The sequence below is a fragment of the Atta colombica genome, unplaced genomic scaffold (genome assembly GCF_001594045.1).
Source record: "Atta colombica isolate Treedump-2 unplaced genomic scaffold, Acol1.0 scaffold387, whole genome shotgun sequence".
NCBI classification, from domain to species: domain Eukaryota; kingdom Metazoa; phylum Arthropoda; class Insecta; order Hymenoptera; family Formicidae; genus Atta; species Atta colombica.
In genome coordinates this window covers 77,974-98,067 of record NW_017259496.1, presented here as the reverse complement: position 1 = coordinate 98,067, position 20,094 = coordinate 77,974, and the positions used below count along the sequence as shown (strand labels likewise).

The 20,094-nt window shown below is 33.4% G+C and overlaps 1 protein-coding gene across 1 annotated transcript in view; it reads right to left on the bottom strand.

The window, feature by feature from the left end:
- Positions 1–714: 714 nt before the first annotated feature.
- Positions 715–20,094, bottom strand: part of LOC108691081 (thrombospondin type-1 domain-containing protein 4-like) — a 67,508-nt gene continuing 48,128 nt past the window's right edge. The window contains exons 4-19 of the mRNA XM_018198718.1: positions 15,772–15,923; positions 12,770–12,872; positions 10,584–10,686; positions 9,762–9,943; positions 9,020–9,224; positions 8,517–8,683; positions 7,578–7,683; positions 7,421–7,493; positions 6,753–6,964; positions 4,391–4,523; positions 3,621–3,873; positions 2,607–2,786; positions 2,221–2,385; positions 1,632–1,808; positions 1,369–1,534; positions 715–1,210 (exon numbers count right to left, since the gene is read on the bottom strand). Of these exons, the coding sequence (XP_018054207.1) occupies positions 1,095–1,210; positions 1,369–1,534; positions 1,632–1,808; positions 2,221–2,385; positions 2,607–2,786; positions 3,621–3,873; positions 4,391–4,523; positions 6,753–6,964; positions 7,421–7,493; positions 7,578–7,683; positions 8,517–8,683; positions 9,020–9,224; positions 9,762–9,943; positions 10,584–10,686; positions 12,770–12,872; positions 15,772–15,923 (2,493 nt within the window). The 3' untranslated portion in view covers positions 715–1,094. The remainder of the gene's footprint in view (positions 1,211–1,368; positions 1,535–1,631; positions 1,809–2,220; positions 2,386–2,606; positions 2,787–3,620; positions 3,874–4,390; positions 4,524–6,752; positions 6,965–7,420; positions 7,494–7,577; positions 7,684–8,516; positions 8,684–9,019; positions 9,225–9,761; positions 9,944–10,583; positions 10,687–12,769; positions 12,873–15,771; positions 15,924–20,094) is intronic.

Below are 20,094 nucleotides of genomic sequence, written 5' to 3'. Positions count from 1 at the left end.
ATATATTACATCTCATTAAATCAAATTTAAAAAAATTTTTTTTTGTGTAATAAATTGAAAAAGATTTGTTAAATAAAAAAGAATATTTCACCATACCTTACAATACACATTTAAAATTAAATGTAACTATTCAACATTGAATTCAATCAATATATTAAGTAAATAACTTAGAGATAGAGCTGTTTAATATTTTGTTAAATTTTATGATCTAACAAAATATTGAATAAAGATAAAAGTACGAGCCTTTCCTATCTCTCTTTCTCGGATGAGTCTCTTAAAATACAATGAGATCATCGCATGTTCTTTCAATTTGAATACATTAAACGTGTTTTTGATAAAGAGCACGTAAACATTGAGATCGCGTTAACATAAAAGGGCTAAAGTCGAAGATGTATAATATTTGAATAGGCGCCATTACCTCAAATCGATAAAATTATGGATTTGCCTGGCTGCGATAACAGATATCGACTCGAATGTGATGTAAACGACTTGTGTATGTGCTATAAGCTATACAAATGAACGCATGTATGTATCGTATTTTAACATATATTTATTGCACACAAAACCCTGACAAATTTCTTCATGGTGTGATTCTCGGGAAAATCAAGATTCTTCAAGAAGCCTTTCTCGCAGAGAAATATCTTTAACCCGCATAAATAAAGCGTATTTTAATTTTGTATGTCATGTCTTCCCTTCCTGTGATTTTATTATTTTATTTATCTCTTATTTGTTAATTTTATCTTAAGCTGTTTTTTTCCAAAAATTTATCCAATATTCGTAGTCAAACTTTCAAGAAAGATCAAACATTCTCGTTATGAACATTTAAAAGAAGAAAAAGGAAAAGAATTCTGCCGCTCCGGAGAATTATGTTACATTCGGCAGAAAAAAGCATGACTAAGACACGTATAATTCGATGTCGCGTCACGTAATATAAATAAAATTACATATATATACGTGGTCATCTCTCTTTGTAGCAGTCTTACACTCGGCATAATTTGCCCTTTCCGATCTAATATTTATATTTTATTCAACGTTCATGCTCGTCAGCCGCTCATTCGCAAAATCACGAGCGAGCACAAAGTTGCTATCCCCAGTTACTGACGGCATTGGCAGCACGAATGCTTATAATATTTAATTCGGCACAGGCCATTCTTTACTACTAAAACGCAATTCGGATACTTGTCTACGCACTCGGACGACTCGTGCACCTCTGAAACATAATGTTAAAATATATATATTTATCAAGTACATCGGATCCTATAATTATTAAATGGCAATATCTCATAATTATCGAGCTAATTTTTCGAAAAATCGCTAAAAAAAGCTACAAAAAATAAGGATATAAGAGTATAAATTTGTTTTCTTTACTTTTTGGCGGTTTGTGCGCTAGTGGCACTTCTTTCTTGCACGGCTCCATGTTACATTGTTGTTCTGCGCTTGGTTTACTAATTTTTGAGCAACTAGTGCTGCTGATACCTTCGACGGTGCATCGTACAAGTCGATTTTGAATTCCAACTCCGCAGATTGCAGAACACTAAAATAGAACACATAAAAATTATATCAGACATATAGATATTCAAAATGCAAATTCCCGATAAAAATTTTAATTCATTGTATTTGCGACACTTTACCGTCGACCAATCTGAGGTGAACCATTCCGGAAGACATGCAGACATTCTACAGACTTGCTCAGTTATTGGTTTGGGATCGCTGCAATTTTGTGCAGCTACTACAATAAATTCATCATTCATTCTAGTTATACAAGCGACATCTCGATACTGCACGCCAACCCCACACGAAACAGAACACTAAAAAAGAAATTAAAAGATTTAAAAAAAAAGTTATACATGTATAAGAAATTATATATCATCATTGATTATAAAAAAAATTGCATCATACAATAATTAGAAAAAAAAAACAAATAGAAAGGACACTTTATTAAATGTCTATTTTGTTCTCGAATTGACCACAAGAATTGCAATTAAAATAAACAATTTTGGTAATTAAAAGTTGTAATTTTTGTACACTCCAATTTTATTTTCAATTTCTAATTACAAAAAACTGTAATATTGATTTGAAATTTGAAAATATATAGTGTCTTGAAATTAAAATTAGATTTATGTAAAGAATTAATGTCATCTATATCAAAATTATGTCGGCAATTTTGACTTTACACATTGCCATGAGCCGTTTTATTTTCTGAGTCGTGCTTGTACTAACGGAAGTCCATGGACTAGCAAACCACTTGGCTCGGTTGCAGGTCATTCCTTGTCCGAAGCAATGCATCTCCGTGTCCGGCCTCTCTTTGGGATTGCAGAATAACTCGCTACCATCGGCGCATGCCACTCGTCTGACCCTCACACCGTTTCCACATTCTGCGGAGCACTATAACAGTGACAAATGCTGTTTATCTTGAAGTCGAGAAAGTTAAATTCTATGATATATTTGAGATCCTATCTTTCTTATATAAATTATCACAAAGAAATAATTTTACATATTTAATTATTGAATAAATGCACGGACACTAAATGAACATATAGGATTCATAATTTTTAAATATTTTTTCACGTTTGCCTATTTTCAATGGAACTATCCTGTGATTATACCTTTGAAGACCATTCTGAATATAGCCAGGGCGCATAATGTCCCGTGTCTGTCGCCTCATTACAAACCGCTATCTCGCACGCTTTTTGGGATTCTGGTTTATTGGCTAACAAACAAGACTGTCCGGACGTTATACAAGTCACCGTTCGATTTCGAATTCCACGACCGCACGTCGCTGAACACTGGAATGCACAATAAAAACGTAATAGGCGGAATATATTTGTCAATCACAATTAATTTTAACAGCAGAGCAAAAAAAGTCCCATTCACTTACATATACTGATTGAAGAGTTATAAGAAACATGAAATATCCCTCACTAAAAAAAAACATGTCTCACATAGTTACATGATGAAATCGTGTAATTAAAACATGTAAATCACGTAACGGATTGTTCCAAATCAGTACGTGATTTTTTTAATTACGTAATTTGAAAAGTCACATGATAATATTATTCTTTTTTCTTTTATTCTTATCATTTAATTTTTTTAAAATTCAATAATTATAAAATCACATAATAGATGAAATTATTTCTAAAACCTTTATTTCTAAAAACATGTGATTTTTCAAAATTACGTGATTTTTAAAAATCACGTACTGATTTGGAACAATTCGTTACGTGATTTATATGATTTCATCGTGTAACGTTGTGTCATGATTTTTTTCAGTACGTTCTGCTTAGAATAGTTAATCGAAAGTTCGAAATATTTTTCGTGCGTGACAAATTCAGTTTTCTGTCGATTATACTTAAATATAATTCTTGTTCGTTTACATTCTTTTTATCAATCTTCTATTAATTTATTATTTCTATTAATTATTCTGTTTATTGAAACACGAACAGTTCTAATACAAACTGTTTCTGGTAATAAAAAATAATACTAGCGAGATGTATATATACGTTAGACTGTTTTCTATGCCAGCTGATTTCTCACTTCGGATTTCCAACGATTTCCTGTCCTACTTCCTAAACCACTGAAAGTAACTGTTTAACAATGAAGGCAATAGAATAATGACTCACCGGACCCCAAGCGCCCACGTCCCACCTAGGCACGTCGTGCTGCGATGGCATGTGCCTCAATTCTGGGCTCACGTTAGGACACGTTGGCCGACTGCAAGTTTCTGTAATGCTGAGATCTGGCGGTTGCATACACGCACCAGCAGCAACGCGCATTGTTAATCTCGCGTTCAACTCCTGGATGCACTCGAGTTTTCGCGTCCTGATGCCGATCCCGCAGGTGACCGAGCACTCGCTCCACGGCTCGGCTCGCCATCTGACAACATTTCCGGCTCTTCGAATACGAGATCAAGCTTATCTGCATAAATCGCAGATTTTCTGAGCACAGGGCAGAGTTTATCACGTTTTTATTCAGCTATTTCTTGAAAATCGATTTTTGTCTCAACAAAAATATCAGTAAACTCTAAATCTTTTAACAATTTAATTTAATACGGAAAGAATTTGCTGAATATCTAAAAATTTAGATAAATGCAGATTTGAAAATAATTTTGTTGAACTATGAAAATAATTATGTAAAAAAGTCAAGTAATGTTATAGAAAGCTTTAAGCTTTATTCTAACTTAAGCGTCCTACATAATTATTTTGATAATCCAAATAAATTATTTTCATCTATATCTAGCTAAATTTTTAGATCTTCAGTAAACTTTTTTTTTCATGTATGTGAGAAACGAGTTTGAACATATCGAAGAATCTAGTTGATAAGAAATGCAATGATCGTATGACAATTACCAAAAGATTGGAAGGTCATAGTAGAAATTTATTGAAGTAAGTACCTAGCGGCGCAAGGATGATCGTTGCATCGCAGCGGAGGAGGATGCTTCGGTTTCTCCACGTTGCGACAACGTTTGTCGTTGACGAGTGTCTGATTATTTTCGCGGATGCACTTCAGGATCGTCGTTCGTACGCCTACAAGTTGCAGCGAGTTATAAGAAGCGATTTAACATGTCTTGAATCTTGTGGTTTGTTACATCTTCAATTAATTCAAAGTCTGATTTTCCTCAGCGAGAAATTGGCTTGACGTTAAGTCTCTTAAAAATTTTTTTAATATTGGTTGAAACATATCGTTGTATAACATTGAAATTTCATTAAAATATCTACTCGAAATGGAACAAAAAAGAAAATTATGTCTGCGGCTTAAGTGCAAAACAATAACTCATTTTCTGTCTTTTATAACTTAGACAGCATTAACGTATTAATAATTTTATTGAGGAAAATTTCATTTCAAGTTAGTTTAAGAGACTAGGAATAAAACGAAGTGCGACACTTTGCGAGAGGGACATTTTATATTAAGTATGATCGACATGACCGTCGCGTTCCTTTTCGTATTTGTCACTTTCCGCCCGTATCGCGTCAATTTAAATTAGAATATCCCAGTGACAGATATCGGATGCTGTCGCATGCAATGTTCAAATGTCAGAAAATCAGTGACAATTTCCGGTTGGTATTTCAAAAGTATCGCACCGTATATCTTTGCAGATGTCCGCAATTATGTCTCAATTATAGTCTCACTTAACTTCAATTATTTATTATGTTTACTTCATTCAATTTAAAACAATAAAAATGCGATCCAAGATTTTTTTCTATTTTTTTAATTATTCTCTTTCTCTCTCTTTCTCTCTCTCTCATTCTCTCTCTCTCTCTCTCTCTCTCTCTCTCTCTCTCTCTCTCTCTCAGACAAGATTTTTTTTAATGTTCTAAATAAATGAAAAGATTAAAAATATTTTATGTAAAATTTTTAATCGTCGTGCTAGAATGTGTTTAATTATATCGAAATAAAACATATCTCAAGCTACTTCCCACGCAATATTTCAGAGACGTCTAGACAAAGTCGTTTTCCTAATAATCTTTAATTATCCAGACACTTTTTGTGTAATTGTCCGTTTAATCAGTATCTCTCGCGACAGACTTACAATAATTCGAAATTGTATGGCCTTTTTATATCGACATTATCATTCATTTTATGTTTAATTATTACGTACTTCCAAATTATATTTCATAATATCCATTTTATTTTATTAGCTAATGAGTTTATCCCTCAAGAAATAATTAAGCGTATTATAAATAAATACGTTTCTATAGCATGAGACATATGTTTATTTATCGAAATGTGGTGGTTGTTAATTTTATCAATAAGCTTTAAACTATAGTAATCGATTAGACTATTTCGTTATATAATCATATATTTAATCGTATACAATTTAGAGAGTAATCTCGCGTATATTAGTAATATTTATTCATTAATATTCTTTATTTTGCGAACATCGCGATATCATATTTCCTAAAATATACGAGAGATACACGAAAATGTATTACTAGTAATATTGAAAATTAATGCAAACTCATCGATCTCAACATTATTACAGAAATTATAACACTGTGTACATTCCAAAAGTTAAACAACATGTATTGAAACATTTATCATTCGCAATCCAAAGCAATTAACTCACATTTCGATATTGGATATTAAAATCTCAAGAGAAATATTTCACTGAAAGTACATTATTTTCCAAATACAATGTGCTAAGTCAATATTTAAATTATTTTATTACATGAACATATAAACATACGACATTGTAAAATTTTAAAATCCCATTTTTTAGATTTATAATTGTAGTATTGTTGTAAAATAAAAAATTTTATCTCGCTATACTGCAGAGAAATAAATTTTATTTAAAATCATAACTTTCAAAAATTGTCTTCGTAATATAATATATAAACTATAAAAGAAACATATTGTACTGAAAAATCAAATTATACTGAAAAAATTATATAATATTTTTAATAATTTTGCCAAGAAATAATCACTAGTAAAATACTTTTCAATTTTACATGGTAAGAACGATTTTGCTAAAGTATCTAAAAATTTAATTAAATACGGATAATTTGTTAGATCATCAAAATAATTGTGTAGGACGCTCAAGCTAATTGCTAAAATATTTTTGCAGCATTGCTCATTATGCTTGAATCTACGTAATTATTTTGATGATCCAACAATATTATTTTCAGACCTATATCTAGCTAAATTTTTAGATACTTCAGCATACTTCCTTTCTGTGCAGTTACGTGCAACACCTCAGTACGAGTATCATATGACATTATGACACGTGATTAATTATCAAGGCACCATCGTCTTACCTCCTCCGCATTCCTTTGAGCAGGGAGAGAGGCCGACTATTTTCCAGGTGAACTTCCTCCTCTTCCTCCTTCTCATCGCCTTTGACTTTGGCTGATCGCCCGCCATCACCGTAGTCGGTGGATGCTTCATCTCTTCCTTCCGTCCGCCATCGCGCGCACGCGGCGGATCGCGATCGCGACGCGTCGAAGATAAATCGCTTCGCCGATCCGATCTGGAAGACAGAGAGCAACGAGTTGTACGAACGAAGACAAATCGCGATTCGACTCCGAGAGATTCTCATACGCGAACGCGTAGATTCCTACCATATAAAGGAGAAAGTCCATTGGGGGAATATCCGAATTATTGATGAGTGAGTGCCGCATAAGAAACTCACTCCATGATATATTTCAGAAGTATCATACCGATCGAACAGTGAAGATTAAGTAAAGTGAAGAAAGATTAAGTAAAAGTGAAAATTAAAGATTAAAGATTGGAGAAACCGCATATAAAAACGTATATGAAATGAACGTTCGAGACAATTAAACCCCTGTGGAAAAGAATTTACATGTACGCAATCTATAATTTTAACGTGTTAATGGAAGAAAAATAACTTTGAAAAAACTGCGTTCTCGATACTTTTAAAACATGATATCGTTTCAAAAATTTTAATAAGAGTGTATATATTTACGTTCTTGTAACGGGTATTCGCACAGTTACGTGAGTATCTGGACTAGGTATCTCGTTGCCCCGATCGTTTGCTCCTACGAAGAGGAATAAAACATGTTTATGGATTATAATCGATGATTTTTTTATTGTACATAATTTATTGGCAATAGAGCAATTACCTGCGACAAGCAGCGGCGGTGCAATCACCGCTTTACCGTCCGGCACTTCCTTCATAGGTAGCATGTACTTGTACAGTACACCTGGATTTAATTCCACGGATAAAATCTATGATAATGCGCAAACAATGATATTAGCAAAGACTGAATTCAATTAAATGGTAGATTAGAATGCATTTAAAGATCGCGCACGATAAAAAATATATTATATAATACTAACAAATTTTGATCAACATTTTGTTTCTCAAGTAATAGGTGTTTCTTAAGAGTTTTTTTTAATTAAAAAGGATATACTTTTCAAAAAATTCTATCTTCTTTCAGTTTTTAGAAACTCCGCTGAAGATTTCTTATATCGCTTACATAATAACGCAAATTCGTGATATATGTAATACATAGCTATAAAAAATTTAAATATTTGTTTACAATATATAAAAATATGTGCTGTTACAATTTTAACTATATTATAAAAATAATAAAACTTATTGGCAATATTTAATGTCAAAAAATTACATTGACTTATTAGATTTCTATTTCTTAACACCTGAATTATTCTTACGTATTTTATTATAAAATAAAAGAAAAAGTTGTAAATTGTTTAAATTTGTAATTCTTTAAAATAAAGTCCTTGAATCTCTCAAAATCTGCGGATAATAGTATTTTTTTAATCTTACATTCTTACATTCAGCAGATAAAAATACAAAATCACCATTCAGATAATGAGAAACAGAAATCAGTATAATTAATACTCGAAAAAAATTTTACCTTCAAATTATATGTAGTTTGACAGTGCTACGTAAGACATAAAGCGAAGCAAAATTAAAGAGATAAGAAGATATTCGTGAGTAAATGTCGTTCGTAAATTGTAATTCGAACTATCAGAATAATTAAAGAAAATCTGCTTCTGATGCGATTAACGAAAAGTAACGATAATGCGGATAGTACCTCTAAATGCAGAGACTCGTTCAACGGTCCGGTCGCCAAGATACACTCCATACGGTTCCTATCGCCCCTCTGGTATGTTAATGTCGTACCAGCCGCTTTATAAGTACCACTGGGACTGTAAGACCACGGTCCGTTTAGGATGTAACTGCCGTTACTGTCTCTCAACGCTGCGAGTAGATCGATCGTTTGTTAAGCATACTACCAGCATACCATCGTTGCGTATTGCCACGTAAAAACGTTTAATTATTCGTCTCTATGTACTTTTACTAAATTACTGACGCTCTAAATTGCTTATACTAAATTAATTTTATTACTTTATCAGAAATGATAAATATAAAATGCCTGCGGTAATTCATATTCATTGACTATTCATTGGTTTTCTGATGACACGATTTTTTAAAAATAAGTTTTAATTAAACGCTGTACGTATCAAGCAATTAAAATATTCATTACTTAATACTAATTTACAGAACTGTTTTACTTTGATGAATCATCAATGCTACCTAGAAAATTACTGCTGAATCGGAGCTCAGAAATGTTAAGCGACATGGCACCCTTCGGAATCGTAGTCACCTGCTGATGACCCTTAGACAGAATCGGCTCCATGAAGATGCCTTCAAACAACCTGCACCCTCTGCCCTGACCACCGCACACGCCGCAGGCATCCATCGTTGCACCGGAGCCCACTACTCCGTCACATCCTATAAGCTGAATGGCAAATATGAGAATATTCGGCATCATTGCGTTTATTTAATGCACAGAGGAGACTCACCCGGGACTCTCCCCAATTTGATCAAGCCTTCTATTTTTGAAAACTATATTTCTTACAATATTTTTTTCTTCAGATAAGTTTATTATTATGTTTACAATTATTACGGTTAGGCTCACCACCAAGTCTTTTTTAATTTTTGTTCAATTTAAATTTCTTTCCATGTACAGTAAGAGAAATATTTTTCATCTCGTTATTAAAAATTTTTTTTCGAAAAGATGCTACTGGAATCTCGATGGAGTCGAGTAGTTTCAAACGTTATTGATTGATAAATGTATCTGACTGAATTGCATCGGACATTCGATGAATCTCAATGACATGAGAAAGAAACGGGAGAGGATCGTCGCACGCGGCAAAGAGCCCAAAGCACGGATCAATAGCGATCTCATCGATCGATCGTATCGTATCGCGTCGGCCTGGTGTCGATCATTAATTTCCGGCATCGTTCTCTCGCCTAACGCTCACGCTATTCATACCTTGCATTGTCCAGCGACGCAGAGCCATCGTTCACCACTGCGTTCCGTCGAAATCCCGCCGGCGCCGCCGCGTCCACGAAGATTCGGAGCATCGCAGGGCGTGCCGTCTATTACTGCCGGTTCAAGCGTTGCGTAAAAACGCTCGCCGACTGCACGGCAATTGAGCGCGCAGGAGTTCGGCGCTGGGGAACAACAGTAGTCACGATTAGGCCAGGCGGAAGTTAGTCACCAGGCCTGATCATTAGCTACGTCATCGTTATATCGGTCGAACACCGATCGGGCGACGTCACTCGTTCGTTTGGGCATCGCAAGACCCTTCTTTGTTACTTCGTAAAAGTCATATGTTTCGCTAGTGGCGAAAAAGAGAATTCCGCCAGAGAAATTTAATGCATACCATAAAATTGAATAGTGTTAAATATTATAATTGATAATTGATTAATAATTACGTCGACCCTGGCTAATAATTTGAGTTTAATTTTCAATAATGATAAGAGGATCGATTAACCCTTAAGGATGAAAGTTTTCTAACAAAAAGAAACTTAAAGAACCTTAACTAAAAAGGACTTTGTTTCTAAGAGTTTACGGAGTATCGAATTCGATTCTGATATTAGAATTCCAAAATTTAAAAAAAATTCAGAAAAAAAAACATATTATTGTGAAACTCGATGTTAGAAGGTTCTTGGTAGCGTTGAGTTTAAATATAGTTAGTTTATAGAGTTTAAATATAGTTTAAATATAGTTTGAAAATGTCAAATTTCAGGTAGCAGGAAATGAAAGTATCCATACACACATCCGTGCACCTCTACATATCCATCGACTCACCATCTACGAAGGGCATCCAGACATAACTGCGGCCCTTGTAGTTCCTTCCGTTGTACTTGGAGCACTGTTCCGCCCGCAAGTCTTCCGAGAAGTTCGGGCATTCCTGCACAAACACGTAATGGATTAATTAAACTTACGGTAATTAAGGAGCGATCGAGAAAAGAGAACGGAGTTACCATCGAGAAATAGACGCGGTTCTTCCAGGGAGGAAAAACTGACAGGATCGATCGCGTTGCTTTTTACAGTACGTCGCGCTTTTCCCAAAGCGCTGCGAATAAATAAAGGTAAAATTATTTGCGGCCTCTGGCAGAAAAAAAAGCTCGCATTCCGAGCTGCCGCGTGCGCCGAGAGGAAGTCCGTCTATTCGTGCAAACACGCGAATGCCGGCACGTGTGGTGCTGGTGCGCTACGTGCGCGGCCGCGTTGCAATTTCCGGGTAGACTATTAATTGCCGGCGAACGAAACGGTGGTTACTTTGCCCGGGCATGTTTGCGAATCGCGAATGCGGCTCTGAACTGTAGTTCCCTGGTATCGAGCTCGAAGATAAATATGCTCGCACAAGGCGCTGTTTTTCTCCCCGGGTAATAACGGATAACGAAGCCGCATCTTTTAGGTGACATCAAGCCAATTTCGCTCTACATCGTGATTTTATTTTCAAAGCAATTTTAAGAATTAAAACTTACACATTAAAATTCTTATTCTATGCTAAAAAAAATTTTTTTTACTCTGAAAAATTCTTACTTTACTTAATTGTACTGCCCGTGACGAAAAAAAATAATGTTTCCTCTCTTCAAACTGCGGAACATGCAAAGTATGAATATTTGTGGGTCAAGAACACCCAGTAAGTCAACGGGCACTGATCGTGGCCGAGATGTAAACAGATCTTATCGCATGGTCTTTACTACCATTAAGAACTAATCAACACCAACGAGCCCTTTCTCCCTTCCACTTCCTTCTCATACCGGTCAAAGCCATCCATTATACGGCGATCTTTAGTCTCAGGTGGTGATTATTCTTATGAATTTTAAACAACGCCACGTGCACACACACACACACACACACACGCGCGCGCGCGCGCGCGCACGCACGCACGCACGCACGCACGCACGCACTACGTTGCAGAACCGGAGATATAAATCGTTGTCGTCCTTAATTGGCCCGCGCGATGATTTGTTCGAGACTCGTGACGCATCGTTGAGAGGAAAATCTTGAGGAGCGTGCCTTGCAACGTGCACGTCTAGGTGAATATAGACACATTCGCTAATCTATGCGACATCGTGGAAGTAGTGACACACGCGTGAGCGTATATGCGAATTTTATGCGATCAACGAGCTGACGCGTGACTAATTGTCGGTTCAAGGCCCCGATGATAAACCGTCCTGAAAATAAAGCGGCCTTCTATGTAAGAGTCTTCTCCGTTTTCTTGAAATTCTAGGGATCTTTTCACAGAGAATTTTCGACGTTGCAGATCAGCGTTGCAGATTCTCTCTTCATGAAATTTATGTCAGATAGACTAGCGAAACGAGCGATTGACGAAAATGAGCTTAGTAAACGAGATTCTATTCATGAGCAAATTTTACATTGTAGATGCAATTCGGAAAAATATCGTTCGAATCTTCGTCCGAAATGATTTTTTGGATGCATCCAATAGAATTAAGATATCATTTTTCGATAAATTTAAGATTCTCCAGAAGCTCTTCGATAATATATAATAATTGCTGCAATCTTCAAAATAATTTTTTAAATATATGATGAAATTAATATTAAGTTAAGCACTTTGTGCCATTTTTCCAGAAATTTAAATAAAATTCTGCAGAAATTCCTCTTTAATTGCTCAAATATATATCTTAATAAAAAAACAATATAAAGTAAAAGACTCAATTGAAATAAAAATCAAAATAAATAATAATAATAATTCGAGCTAAGTTGGATCAATACAAAACATTTATTTAATAAACATTTTAAACAATCGTTCAATCAAATTTTTTAAGATTCTTTAGAAATGCCTGTATAATTATTTGAATGTATCTGCGGAATAATTTTTTAGACGAACACGACAGAGTTAAGTAGAGTTAAACGCTCTATGCATTATTATTTTTCATCAAATTCAAGAACTTGATTTTCCAAGAGAGTTCCTCTATAATTCTTGTCGATAAACGTGCTGAAGGTCTTGTGCGCCGGCTTACCTGCGTATTGCACGTGTGGTAGCGCTTGTATGTGCCGATACAAATGGGTCTGGAGCTGTTCGTACCGTTCTCCGAGATAATACTTCGCCTCCTCAAAAGTCTCCTGGAACGAATCGCTTGCATTAGCTCACCCATTGACTCGTGCGAATAGCGCACGATGCATCTCGATTTTTAGCGCCGAATGCATAAGCGCATTTTTAAAAAATGCATAACACTATGCAACCTCAAGATCAAAAGAGAGAAATGGAGAGAATATACGCGATAAGAATGAAAGAAACATTTATGAGTGTTATTTAATCATTGTTGCTGAAAGAGGTAATTACATTTGTTATTAGATGGAGGACAATCATTCCATATATTACATTTTTTATTTCACGTAAAATTAAATAAGATCATGATTTAAGAATTTAAGTTTACATTTTCTTTTTGATGCACTCTATTTAATACTTTTTGGTATTAAATATCTATTTTATCTAAAAATTTTATGTAGTTTATTTAACATAGTTTATATGATTGAATATTAACATTTCAATTCAATGTGATTAAGACGGAGCAAAATATGATTCGACTAAATCTCTTAATTGTTTATGTTAAGTTAGTCATTAATCAGAACTCTTGTGTAATCGTCAAGGATAAATCAAATTCAAGTCATCAGGCGATCTTTAACCGCAAGATACTGACTACTTTGTATTTACTCGTATAGTGAACTCGTCGCGATATATTCATATTGCGAGTCACGTAACGGCTCGCAGTAGCGTTAGGAAGGTGTAAATGTCAGTGGCGATAACAACACGTTTCTGCCCCCGGGAGAAGCTCGCAGAAGTCGTCGGCCTGCCGGTGTATAATCTTCTTACGCTACTGATCCGTAATTTGCACGCTGCTTTATAGCTAGCCAGGCAGGACATACAGGGTGTACGGAACTTATGCGTTAAAGTCTCTTTCTTGAAGAAGGAATTTTTGAATTATTCATGTTTCACTGGAATTTTATATATTCTTTTATTATTCAAATAAAAAATATATTATAATCCTGAATAAGAATCTCCATTGACGACAAAAAAATTCGCTCGTAGATAAATTTTCAAGAAGGAAACGCACAGTGAAAGCATATTTAAATAATAAACGCCTAGCGGCTATTCTCTTTTTCTCTCTCTTTTTTTCCTATCGAATAAACATTTGTACAGATATCACAATGTGTGCAATTTCAAGTTTTAAAAAATGCAATAAAAAGTTTAATCAAAGCTCTTTCGTGCACTTTATTTTTGTAATATAAATGACAGCAACGTTTATGAAAGCAGTGCATAAATTTTGTACAAAGGAAAAAATGTATTCCATTTATTCAAAGAAAAAAAATTACGTTTCATAATATCGCATGTAATCTTTTCTACATGTATATGCATTCATGAATATCAAAAACAGAATTTGTGAAATTTTACTTTGGTTCTAAATGTCCAAATATTTTAAAAAAGTTTTATATTGAAGACTTTCAATATGAATAAGTAAACAATATCAAAGTATTGCGCATTATCGCATTAGAAACTGCGGAATAATCTATCTAAAAACTATACTTACCCATCTAGCTACTGCATGTTACACGCTGATGAAGAAAAAGAGTTAAACGAATTATTTCTATAATAAGATAGCGATGAATCTGAGGCACCTTGTATATTCCTTATGGATATGAAAGAGTCGAAGATAAACGGTGGTCGATCAATCGAGAGATTGAGGAGTAATAGTATATTCGATACGAAGTCCAAAGTTCCACGGTTATGCAAAATGCAACGCGATTCATCTAGCGAACGTTTATGATCCAAATTGCGCGAGACCCTAACGGTACCGCAAGGCATGTGATTATTGTTAGGATAAACTGCGCAAGGTGCTTTGCATTCTCGCGATGGAACCGCGACGCCCGACGATTACCGATCCCAGTCGTGACCTCTCGGAAGATCGTGCCCTCCGCACCGTGAGGACAAAGGTGATGCGAGGTGTGGAAATCATTAATCGAGCGTGAAGATATTTGGATGTGGTCATACAGTGTTTGATTTTCATGCTTAATGAGCTCTTGTCGCGCTTTGTTTTGCGCTTTTATCTTTGTAAAGATACAAGTGAAAGGAAGAAAATTCTCGATATATCCTATAACGTATGTTTATCTTATTATTTATAACGCCTTATTTATTAATGTTATATAAAATATTTAAAGAACATATATATAATACTATTTTAAAATATTTTACATGTTTATTAAGAATTTTAAGCACGACCATATATGTGAATACATCAAATACGATACAGAAAGCTAAGATCGATCAAATTTTAGATGTTATAATCTGGATACATTATATATTCTTTTATTGAATCAATTTATTCCAGATATAATTGCGAGTCGATAACGTTCGTTATCTGAAGTAATATTTTTCGCAATAAATTTCTTACTTTCTTCCTTTCTTTCTTTCTAATTTAATTTAAGAGGAATTATTAGCGTTTTAGAATAATTGTGTTGAAACCAATCGACTCGCAATTATATCTGGAATAAATTGATTCAATAAGAGAACATATAATATATTATTTATAACATCCAAAAATTTGATCTTGGCTTTCTTTATCATATTTGATTTTACATGTTTATTTTAAAATATTTATTTTAAAATATTTTAATATTTTAAAATAGTATTATATATAGCACTAAATACAACATTATATAGCTACCAATAATTTCCGGCCAATATATAATTTTAATTTTTGTATTTTTGTCAATTTGTTTTTTAATTTATATTATTATAAATTAATAAAATTCTTACTATATATAATATTTTAAATACTGGAGTATATTAAGTGTATAATTAATATTTATATACTAGATATTTATTTGTAACATTTTTGTATCCGAGCAATACAACAAAATTATTAGCCGGAAACTTTTGGTAGCCTAAGTATATGTTTTTTTTATAAAAATTAAAAAAATTATTTCAGGATTTTTATTAATCTGTCATATTAAATGGACTCACCGTAGAGGGACACATTCTCGAAATTGGGACTGGATACCAGTGCCACAAGATCTAGAACATTCGCTCCATGAACTCCACGTTCCCCAAGTTCCTCTTATCCTGTTATCATGGCTGATTCCAAATTGTGTTCTTTCTTGTAACATATGATATACCTAGAAAAATCAACACTGTTCCGTCAATCGTGAATTCTTCAGCTAACTCCGAAACTTACAGTCAAAATGTAAAATTAATATTTTAAAAAGAAGATTAATTAAGATATAAGATATAAGAAATAATTTTCAAGTAAATTATTTATTTATTTTTATAAATTATTTATTAAATTATTTATTTTTAATTATTTAATTATATGTAAAATATTTTATTTTAATAATTTATGCAAAAATAATTATACTTCATTTATCAATTATCTTTCACATACACTCTTACATTACTTTTTATATACAGACCTTATTAATAATCGGACGCAATTTTATCTAATAATAAATATTTCTTTTCTAAATTCATTTAAATGAGAAAGAGAGATTTTAATCACGACTGAGATAATATTTTTCACAATAAATTCTTTACATGTTTTAATATGCTAAATAATAACAATTTAATTTGTTATATAAATTTAATTTAATAAATTTAATTGTATAAATTTAATTTGGAAGGATTATTATCATTTATTTCAGATCGTGCAAATCTGTCTTTGTTGTAAATCTGAAAAGTAATCGTCGCACAGTCATATACACGTATCTAAGATAAATTTATTTAACAAATTTAATTAAATAAAAAAAAGGGATAACGAGCTTAGCATGATGATAATATAAATAAAACAAATTATATTTTCAATTAAAAAAAATTATTTAAATACATATATTATTCTAATCTGACCGTATAAATAATACTTTTCTTATTTAATTTATTTATTCATTTAACGGTCTTGATTCTAACTTAATATTATTTATTTAAAGCTTGTTTCCAAGTTTTTTGCTTATCGCCTCTTTCGTATCACTCCTCATGATAGATAATTGCGCGAGTGTGAAAAGCGATGATAGCTATTACAGTGAAAAAAAATATCGAAGCAGGTAACTGGATAATTAAACGATGAGGCAGATACGCACGTCTGGCATTTTGTTCCTGTTAATCACACGCCAGTATCATAGAGCACAAACTGTTTGTTCAGTAATTAATATCGCTACTGCGAACGAGATCCCAATTAGATCGCATGCGTTTCGGTATCACGTACTCTTGTCGTGATTAATTAAACGAAAGATCGATGACCGTATTGCATACACACGGCGCTGAATTAACGGCATTCGATCTATCTCCGCGCACCATGGGCTACTCGTTGCATTAACTTCTGCCGGAAGTTTGCTAAGGTAACGTCGCTTCACCACCAGGAAGAAAGGCATGACGTTCTCACGTAAAGATTTCCCGCGCTTCATACTTCACGTCCGATCCTCCCTTCGATCGCGCACGTCTAATTAATCAAACGCGAAGAGTCGCATCTCTTGTTCCCTCGCACGCTATGGGCGTAATATTTCGAGACCGGAATACAAATCGTCGATTTCGCCGAACCTGTTGCGAGATGAATAACAACCGTTAAATCTCGAAAGGTCTCTTAAATGTGACTTTTGTTTCGCCCACATTTGTCGGTTTGTTCTGTGCGTCGCGTCGCGTGCGAGGATCGCTTCTATTTTTAACGAGCCGAGGATTTAGATTTCACAAAAGAAAAATAACGCAAATAGGCAATTACGCTTTTCGTAAACACCGTTTCAATGTTGAATTTAGTGTCAAACGGTGAATTTAGAATTCGAATGAAGAGCTCTTAGCTGCTTTTTTTTTTGCAAGTTGTTAACCCCAAGAGCAGCAAACTAATACTTCCTTAATATCTGGCATTAACTCTGGAACGTTAATCACAGCGTTTATATAGCAGAGGCTCCATACAAAGAAGGAAATATATGCTTCACGTTAGATACACATAAGGAGATATTTTTACAGTACGGAATAATGAGACCTCATCGAGAATAAATTCATGTAACGATAATACTTCACAAAGAGAGAGAGAGAGAGAGAGAGAGAGAGAGAGAGAGAGAGAGAGAAAGAGAGAGAGAGAGAGAAAATGATCAACGTAATACTTTGAAACATTCTTTGATTGATCAATTCGTAAAATTCTTTCCTCTGATTGATCAATCAAGTGCTTCAAAGCATTTACAGTGAGACTTTGACCGTATTTAAAAAGAAAGGATGCTTCATGTAATTTTTTTTAAATAATATTGAGGGGAAGACACGAACTTGATTAGAAGCTAATCAAATTGAGTTTATCTATTACTTTATCTGGATTTTGATTTTCATATCAAATCAATAAGAATATAATTATAAGAAGATAACATATAGTTAATATATAAGAAAATATAAAGCTAATATAAGATATATTGGATAATATAAAATATATAATATATCGCACAAAAAGTCAAAACTATTTGAATTTCATATTATGTGCAAATTGTGTTTTAAATCTATCAGCCTTCAGAAAAAAATGAAAGTTAATCGAATTCAAACAGAAAATAGAATAGAAAGAATTGAAAACGAGAAAAATGGAATACAAATTAAAATAGGAGTAAATTTTAATATAACTTTAATATAATTTAGTCTAATATAACACTATTAAACATGATTATTATCGATATTACTTTTACAAATAAAATTTGAAAATAATTTGTAAAACTGTAATTAACTTATATTTAATATTGCCGTAAATAATTAATTTTTAAATACGCAATTTTCTTTTCCCTCTCTCCTGAACAATTTTATATTTTTTACTTGTATCATTTTTTTTCGGTGATATGCAAAAAAGTATAAATATAACAGAAGTATAAATATACGGATCATAATCTATACCTGAAAAAAGGAAGAAACACGGAAACAATGATATTGCTAAAGTATCTAAAACTTTAGATAGATACAGATCTGAAAATAATTTTGTTAAGCTATCAAAATAATGATACAGAATATTCAAACTGATTGCTAGAATGTCAAAATTTTTTGCAACATTATCATAAACTTCCTACGTAATTATTTTAATAGTACAACAAAATTACTTTTAGATCTGTATCTAGTTAAATTTTTAAATACTTTAGCAAAACTGTTCTTTCCATTAGAAAAGCTGATGAGAAATTATAACTCTAGAATTAAGCTCGGCTGAAAATTCGTCAAGAATTACGTAATGCTTTGAAAATTATAGTATCGGTCTTTCAAGAAAGCAATTCCGGAAGTGTGTATCGCTTCGGAGAAGCGACCTTGATGTCAACATAGACCTAAAATGAAGGTCAGGTAACCGGAATGCGCTATATTTCCTGCGTCGTCTATTTTCGTGTCATCCGTAATACACACGTTTTCCAGAACAAATGGGTTCTTAAGTGTAATTATAAAATGATAGCGGTTGTTGCACAGCATGCAGAACGTGTTTACGTTCGTTCTCGTGTCGCGCGCCACGTGGCCTTGTTCCCGGCGCGTTCTCTGCGCCAGCGTAATTTAGGGACCTCCTTCGGTGTCAATTAATTACTCCCTCACTTCGCATAGTGCCACGTAATTGCGTATTAATTCCCGCAAGTGGATCGAATTAATATGCATCTCGTGTACGAGGATTGTTGTCGGAGAAGCGAACGGAATTGTCGCAATAGCCAATCGCGAGATCGAATTTAGCTTGTCGCGGACGTGATTATCTATTGATGCTTAATCGACAACATTGATTCCGAGTAAAAGCTTACTAACTAGCATAACTAGCTTGTCGTCGAACTATACTGCAAAATTAGTTCCCCATCACTTGTCATTATTAATGAAATGAGATTGTTTTTCGAAGTTTACATTGTTAGATATCAAAAAGCAATGGTAATCCAATTCCTTGAGTTAAATAACATTTTACTTTTATCTTCACATTGAAAAAAAAATTACGAAATTTTAATAAATATTTGTTTAGATAGTACCAATGGGACCATTTGCTTACGGATATATATTTATTTGATTTTAAAAAATGATACTTAAATTTAAGTATAATTTTTTTTAATAAATAACAAAAAGAGGCTACAAGCCAGATTTTTATGTATTTCAAATTCTTAGAACATACGACCGTATTATTATCATCCTTCAGTGTATATAAATGTAAAGAACGCAAATTTAACAAAATTAATAAAATGATTAGATACAATTTCTACAGATTATAATTATGCATAAAGTGTTGGTAGTATTCCTTCATATCTATCTTCTGTTCGCAATAATGTAATGCTTTCAGTCTTGTAATATTCTCAGTAACATTCTTCCATCGGTCCAATTAATCCA